Genomic DNA, 23,887 nt, shown 5'->3' with positions numbered 1-23,887 from the left:
AAAACTTGAGAGTTCTCTCCACCTCTAACAAAATTAGAATTATTATCCTTTCTGTGCTCACCTTATCTACTGTGTCACCTACCCACTATGACCCCCTGTTTATGTAATGCATAGCTGAAGAGATCAAGGCAATGGTGAAGACAGAGGAAGAGCAACAGCCCAAGACCTAGGGACACTGATTTCACTGGAACTGCTTTCAAAGATGTCTTTGGTGCAAAGATGCAACAATACCACCACCAGGAAGGTGTTTCCTTCTCTAGTGTCTTTGATTATAGAAAAAGCATCCCAGGATGTGTCCCAGAACCTTGGGGAAATTGCCACATTTATTGAATGCAAATAAAACTATGACAGATGGAATATTGTGGGCAGTTTTGGGCCCTTAATCTAAGGAAAGACATTGGAAGGGGTCCAGAGGAGGTTTGCAAGAATGATCTGGGAGTGAAGGAGCAGTTATGTTCTCTGAGTCTCTATTCGATGGGGTTTAGAAGTGTAAGGGGGCATCTGATCGAAACTTACAGAATACTGAGATGCCTGGATAGAGTGGACGTGGAGAAGATGTTTCCATTAGTAGGAGAGACTAGTCGCCGAAGGCAGAGTCTCAGGTGAAGGGGCAACCTTTTAGAACTGAGATGAAGAGGAATTTCTTCAGCCAGAGGGTGATAAACCTGTGCAATCTAATGCCACAGAAGGCTAACAGGATAACTAATTGAATGTATTTAAGACAGAGATATAAAGGCTCTTGATTGGTAAGAAGATCAAGGGTTACAGGGAAAGGCAGGCGGATGCGGTTGAGAAACATATCAGCCATGATCGAATGGCAGAGCAGACTCAGAGGACGGAATAGCCATATTCTACTCCTATATCTTATTGTTTTAAGGTTCGGTAGAAGCTGGGACAATTGAGATTTACAGGACTGTGCTAAACAGATTCTTATGAAAGCAACCTACTGCGACATAGCAAATCTGAAGACTGAAAATACTGGAAAATCCTGGATCAGGCAGCACTTGTGGAGAGTGAAGCAAAATTGCTGGGCATGATCTGCTGCTGATAAATGTGAGCTCAAGACCTGCTTTTTATCGAATGAGTGGGCTGGATAGAGTAGATGGTGAAAAGTTGTTCCGGCTCACAGAAAGAACAAGAATGAGAGAGCACTGATACGAACTGATGTGCATAACTAACAATAGTGTAGTGAGAAAGCGAGGGTTTAGGATATGGAATGCACTGCCTGGTTCAATTGAGGTATTCAAGAGAGATTGGATGATTATTTGGATAGAAATAAGTGTGTAAGGTTATCTGGAAAAAGCAGGAGATGGTAACCTGGAAATGTTGTGTTTGAAGAGCTGGTGTAGGCAAGATGAACCAGATGGAGATTCTGATCTGATTCCCCTTGTACCATTTGGTCCCTTAGGTTTATTTCTCTCTTAACAGATGCTGCCAGACCTGCTCTGCATTTCCAACATTTTCTGTAACTGAATTCTTTATTAGTTGAGAATATTAAGGGGTATGGAAATCACTTTATATATTCTGTCAAATTCACCAAATAAATTCTGCAGTAAATCTTAAATATAATTTAATTAGGAGAATGATTTTATTGAATATTTTCAATGCAAGAAAATCTAATTGGAATGGTGTTATGACGTACTTTGTCATTTGGATACCCTTTAAATTGTATAGTTCAGTTGAAGAACATTTCAGTTAAGTGATTATGCCCTAAAAGTGCAGAGATGAATTCCTCATGCCACAGGATAAACTCAGAGGAAAGAAGGATCTTGAGAAACATGATTGACAAAGAACCTTGATAAAGTAGTATGCATGACACTAATTATATAGAAAAGAAAAATACATCCAGCAATCTCCACCCAGAAGTGCAAAGTGGATGATTCATCTCAGCCTCCTCCAGTGGTTCCCAGCACTACAGATACCAGTCTTCAGCCAAGTCGACTCATCCCACGTGATATCAGAAAATGGCTGGAGACACTGAGTACTGCAAAGGCTATGGGCCCTGACAACATTCTGGCAAAAGTACTGAAGATTTGTGCTTCAGAATTTGCCACTGCCCCAGCCTAGCTATTCCAGTACAGTTACAACTCTGGCAACTACCAACAATGTCTTGTGCACAAAAAGCTGGACAAATCCAACCCAACCAATTACTACTCCATCAGTCTACTCTTGATCATCAGGAACATGATGGAATGTGTTACCTGCTGTCTAGCTCAGCAATTGATCAGCAATAACCTGCTCAGTGATGCCCAGTTTGGGTTAATTTAAAAAGGATCTTTGGGATCCTATGGTTATCTTTCCCTAGTCCAAAATATATTTACGATATAAAAGGGGCCATTTTAATTAGGCTATGAGTTAAAGAAAGAGTGAGTTTATTATCTCTGAAATGGGAAAGATAATAAAATATGATAAAGATATACATAAGCACAGATTTGAAATGAAAGATGATTGCCAAAAAGATTTAAGTTAAAAAAGCATATTTGAATCAGCCTTTGGCTTGTCCGTGATAAACTGATTATGAAAATCTGTGGCTGTTAAGTTGGACAATTTCAATTGGTGTTTGATTGGAGAGTCTTAGTTCTGCAGTTAGCTGAAAGGAATTTGTTCACATTTACTTTTTTCATGGCTGAGCTGACAGATTTTCAGTAATCAGAAAGACTTTGAAAGGAATCTTCCAAGGCCCTAAATGATATTGGCTATGATGAACAATTTTGGAGAATGGGAGGCCTTTCTCAATGGCAAGACCAATATATCACATTATCCAACCAAGTTCCAGAGATTGAGCCAAGATTCCCGCAAGTGAACTTCCAGAGGCCTGTTAACAGGAATTATCGCTCAGTTCCGAATTGATTAATCTTGCCTCATTAATATGCAGTCTTGCATTCTGCCACCCACTGGATTGAAACTACAGGCTCAAACTTCCTGACATGATAGTCCGAGTGGGTACTTGGTCTGTGCAGCTCATTGCCTGCTTCTCCAGACCTCCATCTTGGACACAGAGCACCAACACCTCAGGTCACGGTCCATGGGCAGCAGCTGCAAACACATAATGTCTGCAGCTTCTGGCATCCGACATGGCAGCCTCTCGGCATCATCATGGTACATCCCTGATCCACTTACTGCACTCTACTTTAATGATGCACTTTGGTGTACACTGAAACTTTTCATTCTAATGCTGCAGTAGGCACAGGCACCTGGCTAATGGACTCAACCATGCTACATTTCAGGATCCTCACTTGCTCTCTTAGCACCCGCTCATTTTGTGCTTACCTGGATGCATACAGCATCTCGACCTTGCCTTAGATTTTAGAGCTTCATCCCCTCAACTTTACTTTAAAGGCTCACAGCATTAAGAATTAAGGGCTACGGGGAGAATGCGGGTAAGTGGAGTTGAAATGCCCATCAGCCATGATTGAATGGCGGAGTGGACTTGATGGGCCGAATGGCTTTACTTCCGCTCCTATGTCTTATGGTCTTCTGTCTTTGCTTTCAATTTAGCATAGACAAAGCCAGGCAAGCAGGTCAGCAGCCATTAGTCAAAAGGGTGGGCATGTTGCTGTATGGCACTGGGTGACATTAATCTCACACCTGCACCATCTGCCAGTTGTGTATGTGCCAGACACACTCCGTATGCTGCAAGTAGATACGCCTTGGAGTCCTCAGTCAAGTCAACGGAGACAGTTTTCAGTCAGGAAATCCTGGCACAGTTAGTCAAGAGCAGCACCATTTTTGGTCCAGAGGCTTGGGCATAGTCAGTCAGCCACTTAGGGCATCATGTTCAGTATCCTTTCTTTGTAGAGCCTGAGGAGCCAAATATGGGGCCTGCATCACCTGTCTTAGCTGGCTGTTTTCTCTTGGAAACAGAGAAAGGGAGGGTTTGAGTGACATGAAAGTGGGTGGCACACCTGTTAATGAGGGGGAAAGGTGGTGAGCTGTGACTGAATAGGCAGCACAGAGGCCATACAGAGTTAATAGTGTGAGGTGTTGGGTGAGAACAAGTGACAGATGATTTTGCAGGCAATAGTTAGAAGTCGGTGCATTGCCTTCGATACTGCGTATGAGGTAGTAGAGAGAAGATGTTGGCTCTTACCCTGGTGGAGCAGCGAAGGTCCAATATCTTCCTATGGTATTGCTGCTTGTTTCTCCAGATGCTTTAGACCGCACTGATCCGGCATGACAAACTTGGACTAAGTGGGCAGGGTCCGATGCTTCGGAATCCTCTGGCAGTCCTGGGGGAAGAGGGTAGCTACCTATCCACCAGGATCACCAGATCCTCAACCTCAAAGCAGCGTACCGACTTCCTGTTATCTGCCATGATGGGGGCAAATGTCATGAACTGGGCAGTGCACCTCCACATTGGCTATGCTTGATCAAGCACAGAACAACCTTTTAACGTTGGCATTGGTGCCAGGGATCCAGTGATATCCTAGTGATGGTGGGTACATCCAGCTTGTTGAAGAATCAGGCTAGTCTCAGACAAGAAGGTGTGTAGTAGGTAATGAATGAGGTGAGTTTGGGATATTTGCTTGACAAAATTTGCCAGGCCTTGCGGAGAGAAACCCTCCATGACACTTGATGAAAATGACACAGTCACAATATTGCTTGGCATAGCATAATAGATTTCCAGCAGCTTACCTTATAATAGCCTGACTTAAGCCTGACTTTTAACGGCCTTTATAAGATGCAGCTTTACAGATGCTGCAATTCTGTCAGCTCTATAGACAGACCTCATGCTATCTGCCAACATCTCCTGTAGGCTGATTAATACTGGGCAAAAAAACAAAATAATTGAGTTCCTTCAGGAATAAGACACAAAACTGAGCCATCATTGATTTTTTTTCTAACTAAAGGCTCTGCAGATTAGGCTTGACCACCTTTAAGAAATATTGATCTACCAAGATGCAAACAATTAATGTTTAAGGTCTCCATTAACATAAAATACATTTCAAGGCACTGGGGCCAAGAAATTCTTTTTTAAACAATTTTGTTTAAATTACCATGATTGAAGATTTAAATGCAGTGTGTACTGGCCTTAAAACATCATAATCACAACCCAGTAATGGCCCTCAGTAATGCCTAAAACTTAAAAGGCTGTTTCATTACATCTCATCCACAGTGATTGTTGAATAAGTCAGCAATATGTAACTAATTTTACTTATTCTGAATGTCTTATTAAGAATGACACTCCACAGATGTAATTGTAATGATAATATTGGTCATGATATAGGCTGCAATGATGCCATTAAATTTAAAGTCTGACCTCTGACAAAGATTAATATAGTTCCTGAACTAAAACAAATTCATCAAAATCCTGTCATACCATTTGTGAGATGAAATACAGGAGGAATTATGTCCTATTTAGTTATGCAAATACGGTGTTAATAAGCAATACCAATGCTAAGCTGAAGCAGTCTAAACTGCTTTGTTGTAGCAACATTTTTATGTAAAAAGATTAATTTGCCACTTTTGGCTTAAAAATCATCTTTGTATGAAATTATTGTGAGTTACAGAGAGGTCATGACTTACCGATCAATTTGAGGTTTGAAATGGTACAAAAGCCCCTTGCAACTTTCTCTCAGAGCCCTTGGAGATTTGTTCATGTGATATTTTCCCTAAATGGCCACTCCTGGTACCTTCTGATTTTTATCACCTCTACCATTATGTGGTGCTGGCTCAGTGTTGTTTGAGGTAGTTCACTGCCAACAGTTTTTCTTTATCTTTGCTTTGTCTCAGGCCTAACTAGGCTTAGCTGTGGAGAATACATAACCTCAAACAAAAGAGGTTAATAACAAGAAGGTTTACTACATTGTAGCAATAAATCTAACTACATTTGGTCAGGCATAATTACTAGGACTTTGAGGAACTGGTACAGATACATCTGCTCTGTCTGAAAGGTAGACCAGAGCTCTGTGTCTCTACCTACTGTGACATCAGTAGAATGGGTGGTACCAATATAAAATGAACATTAACCTCTTCAGAACTAATATTTTATGGCTTAATTCTCAGCCTCCAGGTTTGGTCTGTATGTCTGTGTATTGATTCTGTCGGCATTCCCCAGTTTGTTCCCTTCCTGCCGATTTAGCTAACTTCATAATTTCCATCACCACCACCTCTGGCCTCAGTCTGCCAAACCTGGTCCATTACAGTTAATTCATTATTGCGCAGAAATTAGATGATATGGAACACATTGTAGTCAAAAGCACAGCTCAGAATTACAGAGAATACTCAAAGCCTCTGGTGTACCTTTGAGTGGTTGGTAGCATGCTGAGGAGTTCGAACTCGAGGGACAGTTGCACCTTTTCCTCTGGAATGAGACAGATTTCCTAGGACAAAATAAAAGATGAATGTGAAAATAATAGATGACACAGTCAACGCTCCAATGAGAAACTGCATACAGTATTGGGTTCCCACTTCCATTCAGTCTACTAACCTGACCCTGAGCTTTGGCACACCTACCATTGATTCTCCCCATCATACCCTCATTCTGACCTTTTTGGTCTTAGCTCCTGCACTGTACCTAATGAAGTGTAACTTCAGTTGGCTGTCTAGCAGACACCTGAAGTGTTATTGGAGGAATTGTTTATACTGCTGAGTTTATGGCAGGTCGAGGGGGAAAAAAAATCAAAGCATTAGTTTTATTTCAACATCAGAGAAGAGGTTTCAGTTTCTGTTCAGGGGAACTTGTCACTTCAGCATAAGTGGTGTATAGTCTATGGAGCTTCCAAACCAGAGAGCTTGAATAAAAGTCATGTTGTTAGAATTGTGCAAGTTTAGGCAACTTTGTAAAAGGTTCATGCCAGCAGACATAGAAATAAATCATATCAAAAATGTTCTTGTGTCTTAAGGAAAGAAACAAAAAGCAGAAATTTCTGGACAAACCCAGTGAGTTCTGCAGAAGGAGCACTACACTCAGATGTTAACTTTGCTTTCTTTTCACACATTCTGCCACACCTGCTGAGCTTTTCCAGCCTTTTCCTTTTTTATTTCAGATCTTCAGCATCTGCAGCTATTTATTTTATTATGTTATCCAAGGGGAAGAAATTTGGAAGAGTTATTTCAGTAAAGATTTAAAATGCTGGGATAGAAATGATATGTCTTTGCAATTGAATATCTATAAAAGGATAGCATTGGGAATAAGTCGAAATTTAGGTTGTTTTATGTTTATGTTAAGATTCTTCTGTCTTCTGTACAAATATTTGTTTATTTTTCTTATGTGTAACAAACCTATTTTCTGTTATTCAAGAATATGTGCAGTCTTGAGTAAATGTTTCTTTGACTAACTATTACATTAACTAACTGCAAAAATTAAATATATGGTATATTAAGGCGGATTTCATTCTGCGATCTGACTTGTCCAGTATTATGATAAGGTGGGCTCATAACACATTCATAATATAGCAGAAATCTGTTGATGAATTCATTTACCTTTTCATCCTGTCCACCTTTGTGTACAACAAAAATAACTAAAAGCTACATCTGATAGGGTGGAGGATGGAGCGGTGTTGGAAATCTCATACCAGACAGTGTGGGGAACATTATAGGGGAGGATGGCCATACATGCTTTACGAGGTACCTCCAATCTGTCTTGGATGTTAAGACAGCAAGCCTCCCCAACTCCAACCTTCCCAACCCAATCCTTGGCAACTAAAGCTGCCTGGTTTCCTTTATCACACTGGCCTGCCCTGCAGCAGCTAAATTAGAGATATGGATGATGCGAGGCCTTTAAGTAACCATTAATTGATCTGTTAAGTGACTCATTAGATATAAGACCGGGCAGACCAACTTGACACCTCCACAAGCTCTTTAAAATTTCAGACAGGTCAGGAGCTGGTGAGTCGATGGGGGAAAGGCCACCAGGATTTTACATGCTGATTCAAACTAGTTGGTAGAGGAGCTTAAAATCTAACTTAACAGTTTTATTCCACCATTATTTAAGAATGCTTGGTTGGATTTTGATCTGATGTTGTCGTTAGTTCAGGTCTTTTGAATACTGATCCAATAACATAACCATAAAATGAGCTATACTGTCTTAATTCCCATTTCTCTAGCAATTGGATATGCTAACTATCTGTCCATCTTGCTGATCTATCTATATCCTCCTGCTGGCTTTTTCAATCTGCATCACAATGTGATGCTGTCAGCAAAATTTGAAATTGTTACTCCAATTCTAAAGAGCAGACCAATGATGAGTTGTACATATTGTTAAGAAGCTGGCATAACACAGGTCCCTGATGATTACCACTTACAACATTCTTTCATTCAGATACATTTCCCATTGTTTGTTATGGTATAACAGCCTCTTTCTGCTGTGGCCATACTACCTTTCATCCTGTGTTCCAATATATTTGCCATAAATTTATTATATAATGCATTTTTAAATGTTTGTGAAAATCCATACAAATGCCATTTGTTTACTTTGCTTGTTGATCTCCTGTTAGTTCTTCTAACAGGTTAGAAGGTTAGCCAATCAAGAGGCTTATTTTAGAAGGATCCTTTAGGACTTTCCTCAATTGTGTTCATTTCCCTAGTGCTTGTTAATTTCGTCACTTGCTATTGAACCTGGGATCTTAGGAGGTAGCAGTAAAATTCAAACTTGGTGCAAAATGGGGAAATGGATTGGCTGCCTGTTCTCCTGGCCAGTATTTGTTCCTCATATTCATTCTCATACTACTATCACTGGGAATTTACTGTATGGTAATTGGCTGTAACTTTTTTTAGTCATTAAAGGGATGTGGGTGCTGTTGGTTAGTGCAGAATTTATTGTGCATTCCAAATTGTCCTGGAGAAGGGAGTGGTGAGCTGCCTTCTTGAACGACTGCAGTCCTTGTGGTGTAAGTATATCCTAAGTGCTGTTATGAAGGGAGTTCAGTAATAGTGAAGGAATGTATGATATTTTCGAAGTCATGATGATGTGTGGTTTGGAAGGGAATTTCCAGGTGCTAGTGTTTCCATACTACTCTTGTCCCTCTCAGTGGTAGGGTTTGAGAGTGTGGAAGTTGCTAAGTAAGGATTCCTATTGAGTTGTGGCAATGCATCTTTTTATGGTACACACAGCTGCCAATGCACAACAGTAAAGAAAGGTGAATTTTGAAGGCGGAAGATGAGGTGCCAATCAAGCAGGCTGCTCTGTCCTGATAAAGTCAAGCCTTCAAGTGGTTTTGGAGCTTCAAATATATAGGAAAGTGGAGGCCATTCCATCACACTCCTGATTTGTGCCTTGTAGATGGTGCACAGGCTTTGAGAAGTCTGGAGGTGAGTTATTCACCACAGAATTTCTTGCCTCTTGCAGCCAGATTATTATACGGTTGGTCCTGTTTAGTTTCTGGTCAATGATAGCACATAGAATGTTAACAATTACAGATTTAGTTATAATAATGCTATTGAATGTCAAGAGATGCTGGACATTGAAGGACAGCTGTATGATGAAGAAGTTGCCTTTTTCACACCAACCCAAATTGAGTGTCAATGTGCAGGTTATTAATGCAGCAAATCCATTATTGATGTCACCTTCCATCATTCCTGATGATCATGAGTAGACTGATTGGTCAATAATTGTTCTGGTTTGGATTTGCCCTGCCTTTCCTCTATAGGATATGTCTGCAATTTTCTACATTGTTGTGTATAAATCAGTTTTCTAAATCTACTGGAACAGCTTTGCTTGGGGTACAGTTAGTTCTGGAGCACACATCTTCAGTAATATTGTTGAACGTTGTCAGGGCCCAAATTCTTTGCAGTATCCTGTGCTTTCAGCTATTTCTTGATGACATGTGGAGTGAACTGAATTGGCTGATAGATGCCATTCGTGAAGCTGGGGACCTCAGGAGGAGGTGAGGATAAAATTGTGCAATCTCACTTTAGCTGAAGATTGCTACAAATACTTCAGACTTGTATTTTACACAAAATCGTTGGGCTCCCCCATTATTGAGAATGGGGATATTTATTAAGCCCCTTCCTGTAGTGAAATGGTCAATTATCCACCATTAATGATGACTTGAGTGCCATGACCAGAGTTTAGATCTGATCAATTAGTTGTGGATTGCTTACACATACTGCTTATACTCCTTCACATGCGAATAGTCCTGTGTTATAGCTGACACATCCTTTTTAGATATACCTGGTGCTGGCCCTGGCAGGCCCTCCTGTACTCTTCATTGAACCAGCTTGGTCCCTTGGCTTGATGGTAATGATTGAGTGAGGGATATGCCAGGCCGTGAGGTTACAGATTGTGTTTGAATACAGTTTAGCTGCTACTAAAGCTCCGCAGCACTTTAGGGATTTTGAGATTGAGTTGTTAGGTTTCCTATGTTACAACATTTGAAAGTGCTTGGAATATTCTGAGGTAGTGAAAGGTGCGACATAAATCTAAGTATTTATATTTTATCCAGCCCGAATGGAAAATTATAAAGCAGGCTGCTGATCCGCTCCTAGCCAACTTGTGAACAGTGTGCTTGAACCTGAAATAAGGTCAGGTGATAAAAAGGAATGGAAACACATTAAAATGTTGATGCAGTGATGCATGAAGTATGAAAAAAGCAAGTGTGGAAATGATAAAGAAGAAGTCTTATAATTGTCCAGACATGATCACAGTTTTAATCCACCAGTATTATAAAGAAACTGAGTATCAAATTTTTGGCACACTTTGATTAGCTGTACTCAGGTTTACTGACGTAGCTGTGATTGGTTTTTAGATGAACTGAGTTTTATTGTAATTTCAGCAGTAAGCTAACTCTCAGAAATGTATGTTGTTGTTAAAGTGCCCTGTATCATTCAGGATCATGATTGGGCTGCCAAAGCTGAAGCCAAGGTAACTTGTCCAGTTGGAGATTTAAACTACTTGAATGAAGAAAATTGGATCCTGCCAAATCTATAATAATTCATGGCCCTAATTTTAATCGGGTCAAATCTGAGAGGATGAAAGTGCTGCAGCAAAAAGGCCTGTGCCATAGTAACTCTGGAGCTTGACACTGTTATCTACTACCTAGTATTGAATGTACTGAACGAGAGAAAGAGAACATATTTAAAGTTGATTTTCTTCGATGAGGTTAAATAGGACATAGATACCACTCAGAATAACAGGTAAAAAATAAAATTAAATTGAATTCAGAAAGACATGGAGGGGTGGAATTTTCATTTCAGCCTATGAATTAGGAGCAGGAGTAGGCAATTCAGCTTCTCAAGCCTGTTCTACCAGTCACAATGATCCATAACACCCAAAAGTCTTTGAAGTTCTTGCCTAACAAGAATCTATCTCCACTTAAAAATATTCAAATATCCCACCCCCCCATTGCCATCTGTGGCAAAGAATGCCAAAACTATACACCTGGCTTACTGTTAAGATCTTTTTATCTTCAGTGCTTCAGATTTGTGACTCTCCTGGCAAAGTAATACAACGGGTGTCTTGTCACCACAAAACCTTGCTAGTGGTGAGAAAGTTATAGATGGCTTGTCCTGACGAAGGGTTACGCCCAAAATATTGACTCTCTTGCTTCTCAGATGCTGCGTGACCTGCTGTGCTTTTTCCAACACCACATTTTATTGACTCTGGCTTCTCTGCAGTCCTCACTATCTCCTGGCCTGTCTGGAGCCCAACCCAGCCTCTTAATTAACCAATTAAGAGCTCCTTTCCACTTTTGCTGGTACTTCATTAGTACTCAGTGAGATAAACTGTGTGTAATGTTTAGAACTCAAATATCATTTATGGAATTTGACAATAGACAATAGACAATAGGTGTAGGAGTTGGCCATTCGGCCCTTCGAGCCAGCACCACCATTCATTATGATCATGGCTGACCATCCACAATCAGTATCCTGTTCCTGCCTTATCCCCTTGATTCCACTATCTTTAAGAGCTCTATCCAACTCTTTCTTGAAAGTATCCGGAGACTTGGCCTCCACTGCCTTCTGGGGCAGAGCATTCCATACACCCACTACTCTCTGGGTGAAGAAGTTTCTCCTCAACTCTGTTCTAAATGGCCTACCCCTTATTTTTTAAACTGTGTCCTCTGGTTCTGGACTCACTCAGCAGCGGAAACATGCTTCCTGCCTCCAGAGGGTCCAATCCTTTATTAATCTTATACGTCTCAATCAGATCCCCTCTCATCCTTCTAAACTTCAGTGTATACAAGCCTAGTCGCTCCAATCTTTCAATATGTGATAGTCCTGCCATTCCGGAACTTATGCTGCATTGTCAGGAATAAAAGAATGACTAGGGTAGGAATAGGTCCAGTCAAGGATAGTAGTGGGAAGTTGCGTGTGGAGGCTGAAGAGATTGGGGAGACACTGAATGAATACTTTTCATCAGTATTCAATCAGGAACAGGACATTGTTGTCAATGTGAATACTGAGTCACAATTAAGTAGAATGGATGGCTTTGAGGTATGTAGAGAAGAGGTGTTGGATATTCTGGAAAGGGTGAAAATAGATAAGTCCCCTGGGCCTGATGGCATTTATCCTAAGATTCTCTGGGAAGCAAGGGAGGAGATTGCAGAGCCATTGGCCTTGATTTTTATGTCCTCGTTGTCTACAGGAGTAGTGCCAGAAGATTGGAGGCTAGCAAATGTGATTCCCTTGATCAAGAAGGGGAGTAGGGATAACCCTAGTAACTATAGGCCAGTGAGTCTCACTTCTGTTGTGGGCAAAATCTTAGAGAGAATTGTAAGGGATAGGATTTATGAACATCTGGATAGGAATAATGTGATCAAAGATAGTCAGCATGGTTTTGTGAAGGGCAGGTCGTGCCTCACAAACCTTATTGAATTCTTTGAGAAGGTGACTAAGGAGGTGGATGAGGGGAAAGCGGTAGATGTGGTGTATATGGATTTTAGTAAGGCGTTTGATACGGTTCCCCATGGTAGACTACTGCAAAAAATATGGAGGTATGGCATTGAGGGTGAGTTGGAGGTTTGGATTAGGAGTTGGCTGGCTGGAAGAAGACAGAGGGTAGTAGTTGATGGCAAAGGTTCATCTTGGAGTGCCGTCACTAGCGGTGTTCCACAAGGATCTGTTTTGGGACCATTGCTGTTTGTCATTTTTATAAATGACCTGGAGGAGGGGTTAGAAGGTTGGGTGAGCAAGTTTGCGGATGATACGAAAGTCGGAGGAGTTGTAGACAGTGAGGAAGGATGTGGCAGGTTACAGCAGGATATAGATAAGCTGCAGAACTGGGCAGAAAGGTGGCAAATGGAGTTCAATGTAGCTAAGTGTGAGGTGATTCACTTTGGTAAGAGTAACAAAAAGATGGGGTACTGGGCTAATGGTCGGATACTTGGTAGTGTGGATGAGCAGATGGATCTTGGTGTCCATGTACACAGATCTTTGAAAGTTGCCACCCAGGTAAATAGTGCGGTGAGGAAGGCATATGTCGTACTGGCTTTTATTGGTAGAGGAATTGAGTTCCGGAGTACTGAGGTCATGTTGCAGTTGTATAAGACTCTGGTGCGGCCGCATCTGGAGTATTGTGTGCAGTTTTTGGTCGCCATACTATAGGAAGGATGTGGAGGCACTGGAACGGGTGCAGAGGAGGTTTATCAGGATGTTCCCTGGTATGGTAGAAAGATCGTATGAGGAAAGGCTGAGGCACTTGGGGTTGTTTTCATTGGAGAAAAGAAGGTTTAGGGGTGACTTGATAGAGGTGTACAAGATGATTAGGGGTTTAGATAGGGTCGACAGTGAGAATCTTTTTCCACGTATGGAGTCAGATATTACAAGGGGGCATAGCTTTAAATTAAGGGGGCGGTAGGTATAGGACAGATGTTAGGGATAGATTCTTTACTCAGCGAGTCGTGAGTTCATGGAATGCTCTGCCAGTAGCAGTGGTGGACTCTCCCTCATTATGGGCATTTAAGCGGGCATTGGATAGGCATATGGAGGATAGTGGGCTAGTGTAGTTTAGGTGGGCTTGGATCGGTGCAACATCGAGGGCCGAAGGGCCTGTACTGCGCTGTATTCTTCTATGTTCTATGTTCTATGTTCTATGCCTCAATAGCCAGAATGTCCCTCCTCAAATTTGGAGACCAAAACTGCACACAACATTCCAGGTGCGGTCTCACCAGGGTCCTGTACAGCTGCAGAAGGACCTCTTTGCTCCTATACTCAATTCCTCTTGTTAGTGAAGACCAGCATGCCATTAGCTTTCTTTACTGCCTGCTGTACCTACATGCTTGCTTTCATTGATTGATGTACAAGAACACCTAGATCTTGTTGTACTTCCCCTTTACCTAACTTGACTCCATTTAGATAGTAATCTGCCTTCCTGTTCTTGCCACCTAAGTGGATAACCACACATTTATTCACATTAAACTGCATCTGCCATGCATCCATCACTCACCTAGCCTGTCCAAGTCACCCTATATTCTCATAACATTCTCCTCACATTTCACCCTGCCACCCAGCTTTGTGTCATCAGCAAATTTGTTATTATTACTTTTAATACCTTCATCTATATCATTAATGTATGTTGTAAACAGCTGCGGTCCCAGCACTGAACCTTGTGGTATCCCACTGGTCACCGCCTGCCATTCTGAAAGGGACCCATTTATCACTAATCTTTGCTCCCTGTCAGCCAGCCAATTTTCAAACCAAGTCAGTATTTTGCCCCCAATACCATGTGCCCTAATTTTGCTCACTAATCTCCTATGTGGGACTTTATCAAAGGCTTTCTGAAAGTCCAGGTAGACTAATTCCTGTTTTCTTTCTCCCTCCTTTCTTGAAAAGTGGGACAACATTAGCCACCCTCCAATCCACAGGAACTGATCCTTAATCTGCAGAACATTGGAAAATGATTATCAATGTGTTCAAAGTTTGTGTGAAGATTTGTAGCTCTGGTGCTCGTTGTTGTGGTTCTGTTCACCAAGCTGGAAGTTTTTGTTGCAAACGTTTCGTCCCCTGGCTAGGCGACATCATCAGTGCTTGGGAGCCTCCTGCAAAGCGCTTCTTTGATGTTTCCTCCGGTGTTTATAGTGGTCTGTCCCTGTCGCTTCCAGTTGTCAGTTTCAGCTGTCCGCTGTAGTGGTTGGTATATTGGGTCCAGGTCGATGTGTTTGTTGATGGAGTTTGTGGATGAATGCCATTCCTCTAGGAATTCCCTGGCTGTTCTCTGTCTGATAGTAGTGTTGCCCTATGATAGTAGTGTTGTCCCAGTCGAATTCATGTTGCTTGTTGTCTGCGTGTGTGGCTACTAAGGATAGCTGGTCATGTCGTTTCGTGGCTAGTTGATGTTCATGTATGCGGATTGTTAGCTGTCTTCCTGTTTGCCCTATCAATGTGTCCGCGACTTCTAGAGCCACCTCCTTCAGTACTTAGATTTCAAAATAGAGGAATTTGGTTGTTGGTTACTATTTGAAGAACATGCTTTTTAACAAGAACAAGGTCAGAGTATATTTCCGGAACAATGGTCTGCATTCTGTTTTATTAGAACATAGAACATAGAAGAATGCAGCGCAGTACAGGCCCTTTGGCCCTCGATGTTGCGCCGATCCAAGCCCACCTAACCTATACTAACCCACTATCCTCCATATACCTATCCAATGCCCGCTTAAATGCCCATAAAGAGGGAGAGTCCACCACTGCTGCTGGCAGGGCATTCCATGAACAAAGGCTGGCTGCCTTTGTTAGGCCGGCAGTTCCTTTAAGATGAGTCCCTATCCATATTAGGTGTAGCCTGCCTCAGTCACTGAACTGCATGCTGCTGCCAAGATGCTTCTAGAGGCCCCGCCCCCAGCTTTCAGTCACAGGTACTCCTGCTACCTCGATTAAATCCTACCCTGCAAGCCTGGCACTTCCTTGGATAATCCAGGGATGTAATGATTGCGTGAAGGTGAATGGGGCAGCACGGTGGCTCAGTGGTTAGCACTGTTGCCTCACTGCATCATGGACCTGGTTTTGATTTCAGCCTTGGGTGTCTGTCTGTGTGGAGTTTGCACAATCTCCCCGTGTCTGCATGGTTTTCCTCCAGGGGTTCCTGTTTCCAACCACAGTCCAAACATGTGCAGGTTAAGTGGATTGACCATGCTAAATTGTACTGTAGTGATCAAGGATGTGCAGGTTGAATGGATTAGCCATGAAAAATACAGAGTACAGGGATGGGAGTAGGGGTGGGTCTGGGTGGAATGCTCTGTGGTGCAGACTCAATGGGCCAAATGGTTTCCCTTTGTGCTGTGAGGATTCTATGAATGGCTATTCATTGCCTAAGCAAGTGGAATGGTCTGTTCAAATCTGGTGTGATTCAGGTCATAATGGGATATAAATCATTGAATGATACAGTATAGAAGAGGCCATTTGGCCCATCAAGGTTGTACCGCCAAAGCCCCACTACATCTATTAGTCCTATCTTCCAGCATTAGGCCCATGGCCTTGAATATTATGACATTTCAAGTACTCATCCAAATATTTTTAAAGGTTGCGAGGCTACCTGCCTCAACTACCCTCCCAGGCAATACCTTCCAGATCCCCAGCAATCTCTGGGGGTGGACAATATCAAATAGGCAATGGAAGACTTTAGAAAAATGAGGAAGAAGAACCAATACATCGAAAATGATCAAGAAGTCTTTGAATTGTAACCTCTTTGAATAGATATTGATTATCTCATTAGTTTCTGGAGCTAATTGCTCATTTCCCCAGTCACCTGTATAGAAACAGCAGCTAATGAGGTGTGAACATAACCTATTATGTGGGTAATCCATAGCCAGCCAGTCTACAATTTAAAAGTTATTGAGAATAACTTCAGAATAACTTCAGAAGCTGAATAGAATAGCATTACATAAAAGAACCCACGATATATGTAGTTCTGGTATAAGTTGATTGACAGCGCAAGACACAGCTGGAGTTATAAATGTTGATGGAACCAATGTCAGCTCTTTCCTTTCACAGTGCATGTGTATTACAAAATGATTTCCACCAAAATAGTTACAATTTATGAAGGAGCCTGTTGTGAGGCTGCAACCTAACCCATTCATTATGTGGTTCAGATCATTAATACTCAGCCAACTAGATACCTGCAAACCTTAAACATTGGGTAGATGTGTAAGTTAAAGCTCAAATTACTGTGAAGGATGGAAACCTTAAATTTTAAAAGAAAGAAAAGAAGCTGGAAAGTCTCAGTGGATCAGGAGGATAGCATCTGTAAACAGAAACAATGTTGACAATTCAGAACATTGCCCTGAAGTGACTCTTCCCACAAATCCTGTACTTCTGCATCTACATTTACTAATTACATTTATGATTCTCATTTCTAATTGAGATGGATTTCAAATCACTAGGGAACTGCATTCCGTCCACTTTCAGGACTCTCAGACAACCCATTCTGTGTGTTCTCTGCCTCCTCACATTGTTTCATTCCCCCTCTCCTTACACATTTTAACCTGCGATGTGAGGCCAGGGTGGCGAAGGCTATAAAATAGTCAGGGAAGGGGATTGGCAGAATGCCTATTCTCCCACACCATAAAGGCATACTCCGAGGCAAATTGAGCTACTGTGGTAGTGATTTTAAGTATTGCTGCTTACATTTTATTAATGGCAGGTGGACCTTTCCTGTGACCTTAGATGGTGGGATGGTTTTCCTACTTTTTAACCCATGGAGGGTGCTCCCTGTGCACAATGCTGCCCCCAAAAAGTGCCACCACATCTTATCAATTACCTGCAACATGGCACTTCCCCAGACCTGTTTGGGAGGGTGGCAAGGCTATCATGCACTGTTCCTCCATGTGTATCTCCAGCAGTGGTCACTATTCCCAGCATTACTGCTGCTGACTGTTCCTGGGGCAGGTGACCATGCTTTATATGGAGGGGACAACCTGAAGCCAAGCAATTAGTCAATCTCCATTACATGCTGCTAAGCACCCTGCAGGCAGCCACAGAGTGGGTTACTATCACTCTCCCCTTAGCCCCAAACTCAATTTCCATATTGTCTGTAGGACCCCTGCTACAAGAATGACATGCTGACCATGGACGATTAAATTTCATTTCTGGCTACGAGGGCTCAGACCTTCAGGAAAATAGACAAAGTATGAAAACCACTCAAAGAATGTACTGGTCATAGATCATAAAACAATCTTATAGATCCATTCATTTGCTCCAGAACATCCCTGTAGGAGTTCCTCAGGGAAGTCTCCTAGGATCAATCATCTTCAACTGTTTCATCAGTGACTTCACTCCATCATGAGGTCAGAGACAAGAATGCTCACTGAGGATTGCACAAAATCTAGTATCATTCATAACTCCTCACATATTGAAGGAGTCTGTGTCCAAATTGCGGCAGGGTCTGAAATGTATCCAGGCTGACCTGATAAATGGCAAGTAACATGCACACCATACAATGTTTGGCAATGGTAATCTCCACAGGACAGAATTTTATATCACCCCACAATGTTCAATGGCATTACCATCACTGAATCCCCAATTAACAACATCCTGGGGATGATCATTGACCAGAAACTGAACCTGAACCAGCTATATAAAGACTGTGCCTGCAAACGTAGGTCAAAGGCTGGGAATTCTGCAACAAGTAGCTCACTTCCTATCTGCTCAAAGCTTGTGTGTCATCTACAAGACAGCGGTCTGCACAAGATGAATTAATTGCTTGCATCATTGCAGCTCTTCAGGACAAAGCAGCCTGCATGATTTGCACAGTGGCAGCAGTGCATACTGTCTATGAGACGCATTGCATTAACTCACGTAGCATCAAATAACTGCAACTTCCAAAGCCAAGCCCTCAACCATCTCGAAGGACAAGGGTAGCAGATGCATGGAAATACCATCCATTTGAAGCTCCCCTGCAAATGACACTCCAAATTGGCTTCTGAAAGTCCCTCCCTAACAGCATTGGGAGTGTACACATACAGCTTGCCAACACATTCTCAAGGGCAATTAGGGATGAGCATTAAATGCTGGCTATGCCAGAAATGCCCACATGCTATGTACAAATAAAAATAATCCAAGGGGGGGCAATCAGACATTGTATTGGTCCCAACCTCTAGCTCCCCCTCTCCACTCCTTTCACAGGTTCACTGGCTACTGAGGAAATTTTCCCATTTCCTGAAATTTCTGATCTGGAGATTTCTGAAATGAACTCCCAATAATACCTGGAACACGGCACCTGCTACAAACTTTGTCTGAGGAATTTAAGATTCTCAACATTTTAAACAGTCTCTCCAGGCGAGTAAGGCTAGCTTTCACTCCTTGTCTCTTGCCCTTCTCACCACATGCTTTTTACCAAAGGGCACACTGGTGCCCCACTATCCCGCTCAAGCTCACTGTTCCCAGTCCTGCTGCTCTTCCAATTGCAGGACCCCTCTCTCCCCGTCCTGCTGTTCCTCCAATCACAGATCCTTTTTTGCTCAGTTCTGCTGCTCCTCCAATCACAGTCTGCCTTTCTTTCGTTCCCACCGTACCTCCATTGTAGACTCCTCCTCTTCATCTGCTCCCCCAATTTTAGATTCACACCCTCTCAGTCCCAATTTTCCTCCAACACAAGCTTCCATTTTTCCATGTTTGGTTCTATTTTATAAACAGCTGTATCCTTTTCTATACTCTCCAGATTGTTTTAAATCATTACAGCGCAGTACAGGCCCTTCGGCCCTCGATGTATTTGCTGTTTTCCTTAAATATACAATCCTGCCCCCTGCTTGCTCTATCAGATATGTACAATACTGCCCCCTGGTTGCACTATCAGATATGTGTACTGGATTTATACCAATGCATAGGATGTTCAAAGTACTTTGCAAATGTGTACCTACAATTCTTAAATGAAACATTGCTTATAGTGTTATATGTAATCATTTAAATGGGAGGGTCTTTGATTAATCATCTACCTGAAGCAGGGTCTTTCAGCTGACACCATTTGAGAACTATTGATCTGACAGTGTGCAGGAAACAGTTGAGTTGGATCCTGAATTTTTTCCAAAGCACGTAGCACTGCTTCAATTATGTTGCAGTGTTAATTTTCATTAACTTAAGGTTAAACAATTCACCATGAAATCATTTGTTTTTAAGCAATACTCTTATGAAATTTTGATATTATTTTTAATTCCTATTTCTGTGGTGGATCAGTTAGCATCAGGAATGAGAAAATGAAGGTCAACATTTTGACTTGGTCCCTTCTTCAACACAAGCAAACATCAGATTGAAGATAGCATTGAACACAATCAAGCTACATGGACCAAACTTTAGTTTGCCAATTCATCAGTAGTATGATAAGTTGGAACTTGAAGGTGAAGAATTGACAATGAATCAAAATTGTAGAAGCCTGACAGCATGGAAAAGAGGCCATTCAGCTCATTGAATCCTGCACTGACCCTCCAAACACCATCTCACCCAGATCGATCCTCATAATGCCCATAATCTACACAGCTTGCACATCCCTTCCAATTACATGGCCAATCCACCTAACCTGCACATCTTTGGACTGTAGGTAGAAACTGGAGCACTGGCAGAAGCCACACAGACACGGGGAGAATGTGCAAACTCCACATAGTCACCTGAGGGTGGGATTGAACCTGGGTCAATGGCGCTATGAGGCAGCAGTGCTAGCCACGGAGCCACCATGCCGCCCAAAGATTTTCCATGCACCATGTTTATAATTGGTACTTCAGATCTGTGTTCACTGGGGAAGACACAAGCAATTTCCCAGAGGTAACAGTGGCTGAAGGATCTGAACTGAAGGGAATTTATATTTGCCAGGAATTGGTGTTGGAGAGATTGTTAAGTCTGAAGGCTGATAAGTCCCCGGGGCCTGATGGTCTATATCCCAGGGGACTAAAGTAGGTGGCTCTAGAAAGCGTGGATGTGTTGGTGATTATTTTCCAGAGTTCGATAGATTCAGGATCAGTTCCTGCAGATTGGAGAGTGGCTAATGTTGTACCACTTTTTAAGAAAGGAGCGAGAGAGAAAGCAGGAAATTATAGACCAGTTAGCCTGACCTCAGTGGTGGGAAAGATGCTGGAGTCAATTATAAAGGATAAAATTACGACACATCTGGATAGCAGTAACAGGATAGGTCAGATTCCTGAAGAAGGGCTTATGCCTGAAACGTCGATTCTCCTGCTCCTTGGATGCTGCCTGACCTGCTGTGCTTTTCCAGCAACACATTTTTCAGCACAGGATAGGTCAGAGTCAGCATGGATTTATGAAGGGGAAATCATGCTTGACTAATCTTCTGGAATTTTTTGAGGATGTAACTCTGAAGATGGACAAGGGAGATCCAGTGGATATAGTGTACCTGGACTTTCAGAAAGCCTTTGATAAAGTCCCACATAGGAGGTTAGTGAGCAAAATTAGGGCGCATGGTATTGGGGGCAAATTGGTTGAAAATTGGTTGGCTGACAGGAAACAAAGAGTAGTAATAAACTACTTTCGGAATGGCAGGCGGTGACCAGTGGGGTATCGCAGGGATCAATGCTGGGGCCGCAGCTTTTTACAATATATATTCATCATATAGAAGATGGTATTAATAGTAACATTAGCAAATTTGCTAATGATACTAAGCTGGGTGGCAGGGTGAAATGTGAGGAGGATGTTAGGAGATCACAGGGTGATCTGGACAGGTTAGGTGAGTGGACAGATGCATGGCAGATGCAGTTTAATCTGGATAAATGTATGGTTATCCACTTTGGTGGCAAGAACAGGAATGCAGATTACTACCTAAATGGAGTCAAGTTAGGTAAAGGGGCAGTACAAAGAGATCTGGGTGTTCTTGTACACCAGTCAATGAAGGCAAGCATGCAGGTACAGCAGGTAGTGAAGAAAGCAAAGAGCATGCTGGCCTTCATAACAAGAGGGATTGAGTATAGAAGCAAAGAGGTTCTTCTGCAGCTGGAATATTCTGTGCAGTTCTGGTCTCCAAATTTGAGGAGGGACATTCTGGCTATTGAGGGAGTGCAGCGTAGGTTCACGAGGTCAATTCCTGGAATGGCGGGACTATTTTATGTTGAAAGATTGGAGCGACTGGGCTTGTATACCCTTGAGTCTAGAAGACTGAGAGGGGATCTGATTGAGACGTATAAGATTATTAAAGGATTGGACACTCTGGAGGCAGGAAACATGTTTCCGTTGGTGGGTGAGTCCCGAACCAGAGGACACAGCTTAAAAATAAGGGGTAGGCCATTTAGGACAGAGATGAGGAGAAACCTCTTCACCCAGAGAGTGGTGGGTGTGTGGAATGCTCTGCCCCAGAAGGCAGTGGAGGTCCAGTCTCTAGATTTGTTTAAAAAAGAATTGGATAGAGCTCTCAAGGATAGTGGAATCAAGGTTTATGGAAATAAGACAGGAACAGGATACTGATTGAGGATGATCAGCCATGATCATAATGAATGGTGGTGCAGGCTCGAAGGGCAGAATGGCCTACTTCTGCACCTATTGTCTATTGTCTATAATGGCTGTTTCACTGAAACTTGCATGTTTCAGTGAAAAACAATCTCAATTTTTGGCATATGTTAAGCAAGTCTGGGTAATCCTACCTGATTTTGTTAGTGGGTGTGTTACAACCTGCCTGGTAATTTTATTGTCAGATGATTTCAACAACAGGACTATATCTGCTGGCAAAGTGTCTCGATTCTTTGCTAGAAAGCCACTGGCATTGTAAAGAACCTGCAATATTAAAGAGAAAGCAACAATTAGGTCATCATTATCACAAATAAGAACAAATTATTTGGTAGAAGAGACTTAGTAGGTAACAAAGTTTCACTTCTAGGGATTTTGTTAAAGAACTTTCAGTGTAGAATCATTTACTTTTCATGCTTTATGTGAATGATGACTCACTTGAGGATAAAGACATTTAACAGATAATAGCTATCATTTGTTTCCAGATTATAGATGAACTTACTCACGAAGCAGTGATGTTTGCTATAAGTAGGCGTATACAATGTACATAATTACATTTTTGTAAGGGGAACAATGGCACAATCAGTGGATTGGTTCTGAAACTGCGTAAGTACAGTACATGGTAATGTTCCTGAGAATTGGTCAGAAGCACCAACTAACAAACATAGAAAATGCAGTGCAATTGCCCATTTCTTTCAGATAGCTTTTCCCTTCATTTTCAGAACAAATGATCCTATAATAACAGTGATACAAATTTACCCCATGCTACGGGTGGTCTTAGATTAAGGGCTAGGATTAAGCTCAAGTTTAAAGTTAGATTTAGGTTTAAAGTTATAATTAGATTGGTTTATGGTTAAGTGATTGAAGTATAATTAAAATGATTGGAAAATTAACTGTCATCGTGCAAAGTGATTTCTGATCTTTATTGGCCAATATTTGATGAATAAACAGAAATGTTAGAACATTAAACATCTAACAGCTGGAGTTGAGAAATAACTTGTAATGGTTTCCTCTCACAATCCAAAGATGTGCAGGTTAGGTGAATTGGCCATGCTAAATTGCCCATAGTGTTCAGGGATGTGTAGATTAGGTACATTAGTCAAGGATAAATGTAAAGTAATAGGATAGGAGAATGGGTCTAGGTGGGTTACTCTGAGGGTTAATGTGGTCTTGTTGGGCCAAATGGGCTGTTTCCACACTGTACGGATTCTATAGATTCTATGATCTAATAAGTGGTGGAATGGGCTGCGGGATTGAATGCCTTACTTCTGCTCCTCGTGTTCTTTCAAAATCTACAATTTTCCTAAGCAGTCATCGTCACATCATTGCCTATTATAGTCAGAGGCATGTACAGCATGGAAATAGACCCTTTACTCCAACTTGTCTATGCCCACCAGATATCCTAAGTTAATCTAGTCCCATTTGCCAGCACTTGGCCCATATCCCTCTAAATCCTTCCTATTCATATACCCATCCAGATGCTTTTTCAATGTTATAATTGTACCAACCTCCACCACTTCTTATGGCAGCTAGTTCCATCCATGCACTGTGTGAAAACGTTGCCCCTTGGGTCCCT

At 41.9% G+C, this 23,887-nt stretch overlaps 1 protein-coding gene across 8 annotated transcripts in view; it reads right to left on the bottom strand.

Moving 5' to 3' along the window:
- myo3a (myosin IIIA) overlaps nucleotides 1-23,887 on the bottom strand; it is a 433,748-nt gene that overhangs the window by 137,137 nt on the left and 272,724 nt on the right. For all 8 annotated transcript variants that reach the window (XM_087987435.1, XM_087987437.1, XM_087987436.1 and 5 more), the window contains 2 exons: nucleotides 22,449-22,578; nucleotides 6,244-6,323 (listed from right to left, as the gene is read on the bottom strand). In XM_087987435.1, coding sequence (XP_087843561.1) covers nucleotides 6,244-6,323; nucleotides 22,449-22,578 — 210 coding nt within the window. The remainder of the gene's footprint in view (nucleotides 1-6,243; nucleotides 6,324-22,448; nucleotides 22,579-23,887) is intronic.

This window comes from Chiloscyllium plagiosum, unplaced genomic scaffold, assembly GCF_037043375.1.
Source record: "Chiloscyllium plagiosum isolate Xiang-an unplaced genomic scaffold, Cpla_swu_hap1 HiC_scaffold_5, whole genome shotgun sequence".
Classification (NCBI taxonomy): Eukaryota; Metazoa; Chordata; class Chondrichthyes; order Orectolobiformes; family Hemiscylliidae; genus Chiloscyllium; species Chiloscyllium plagiosum.
Note: the sequence above shows the minus strand (reverse complement) of the source record. Positions and strands in the feature narration are given on the sequence as shown.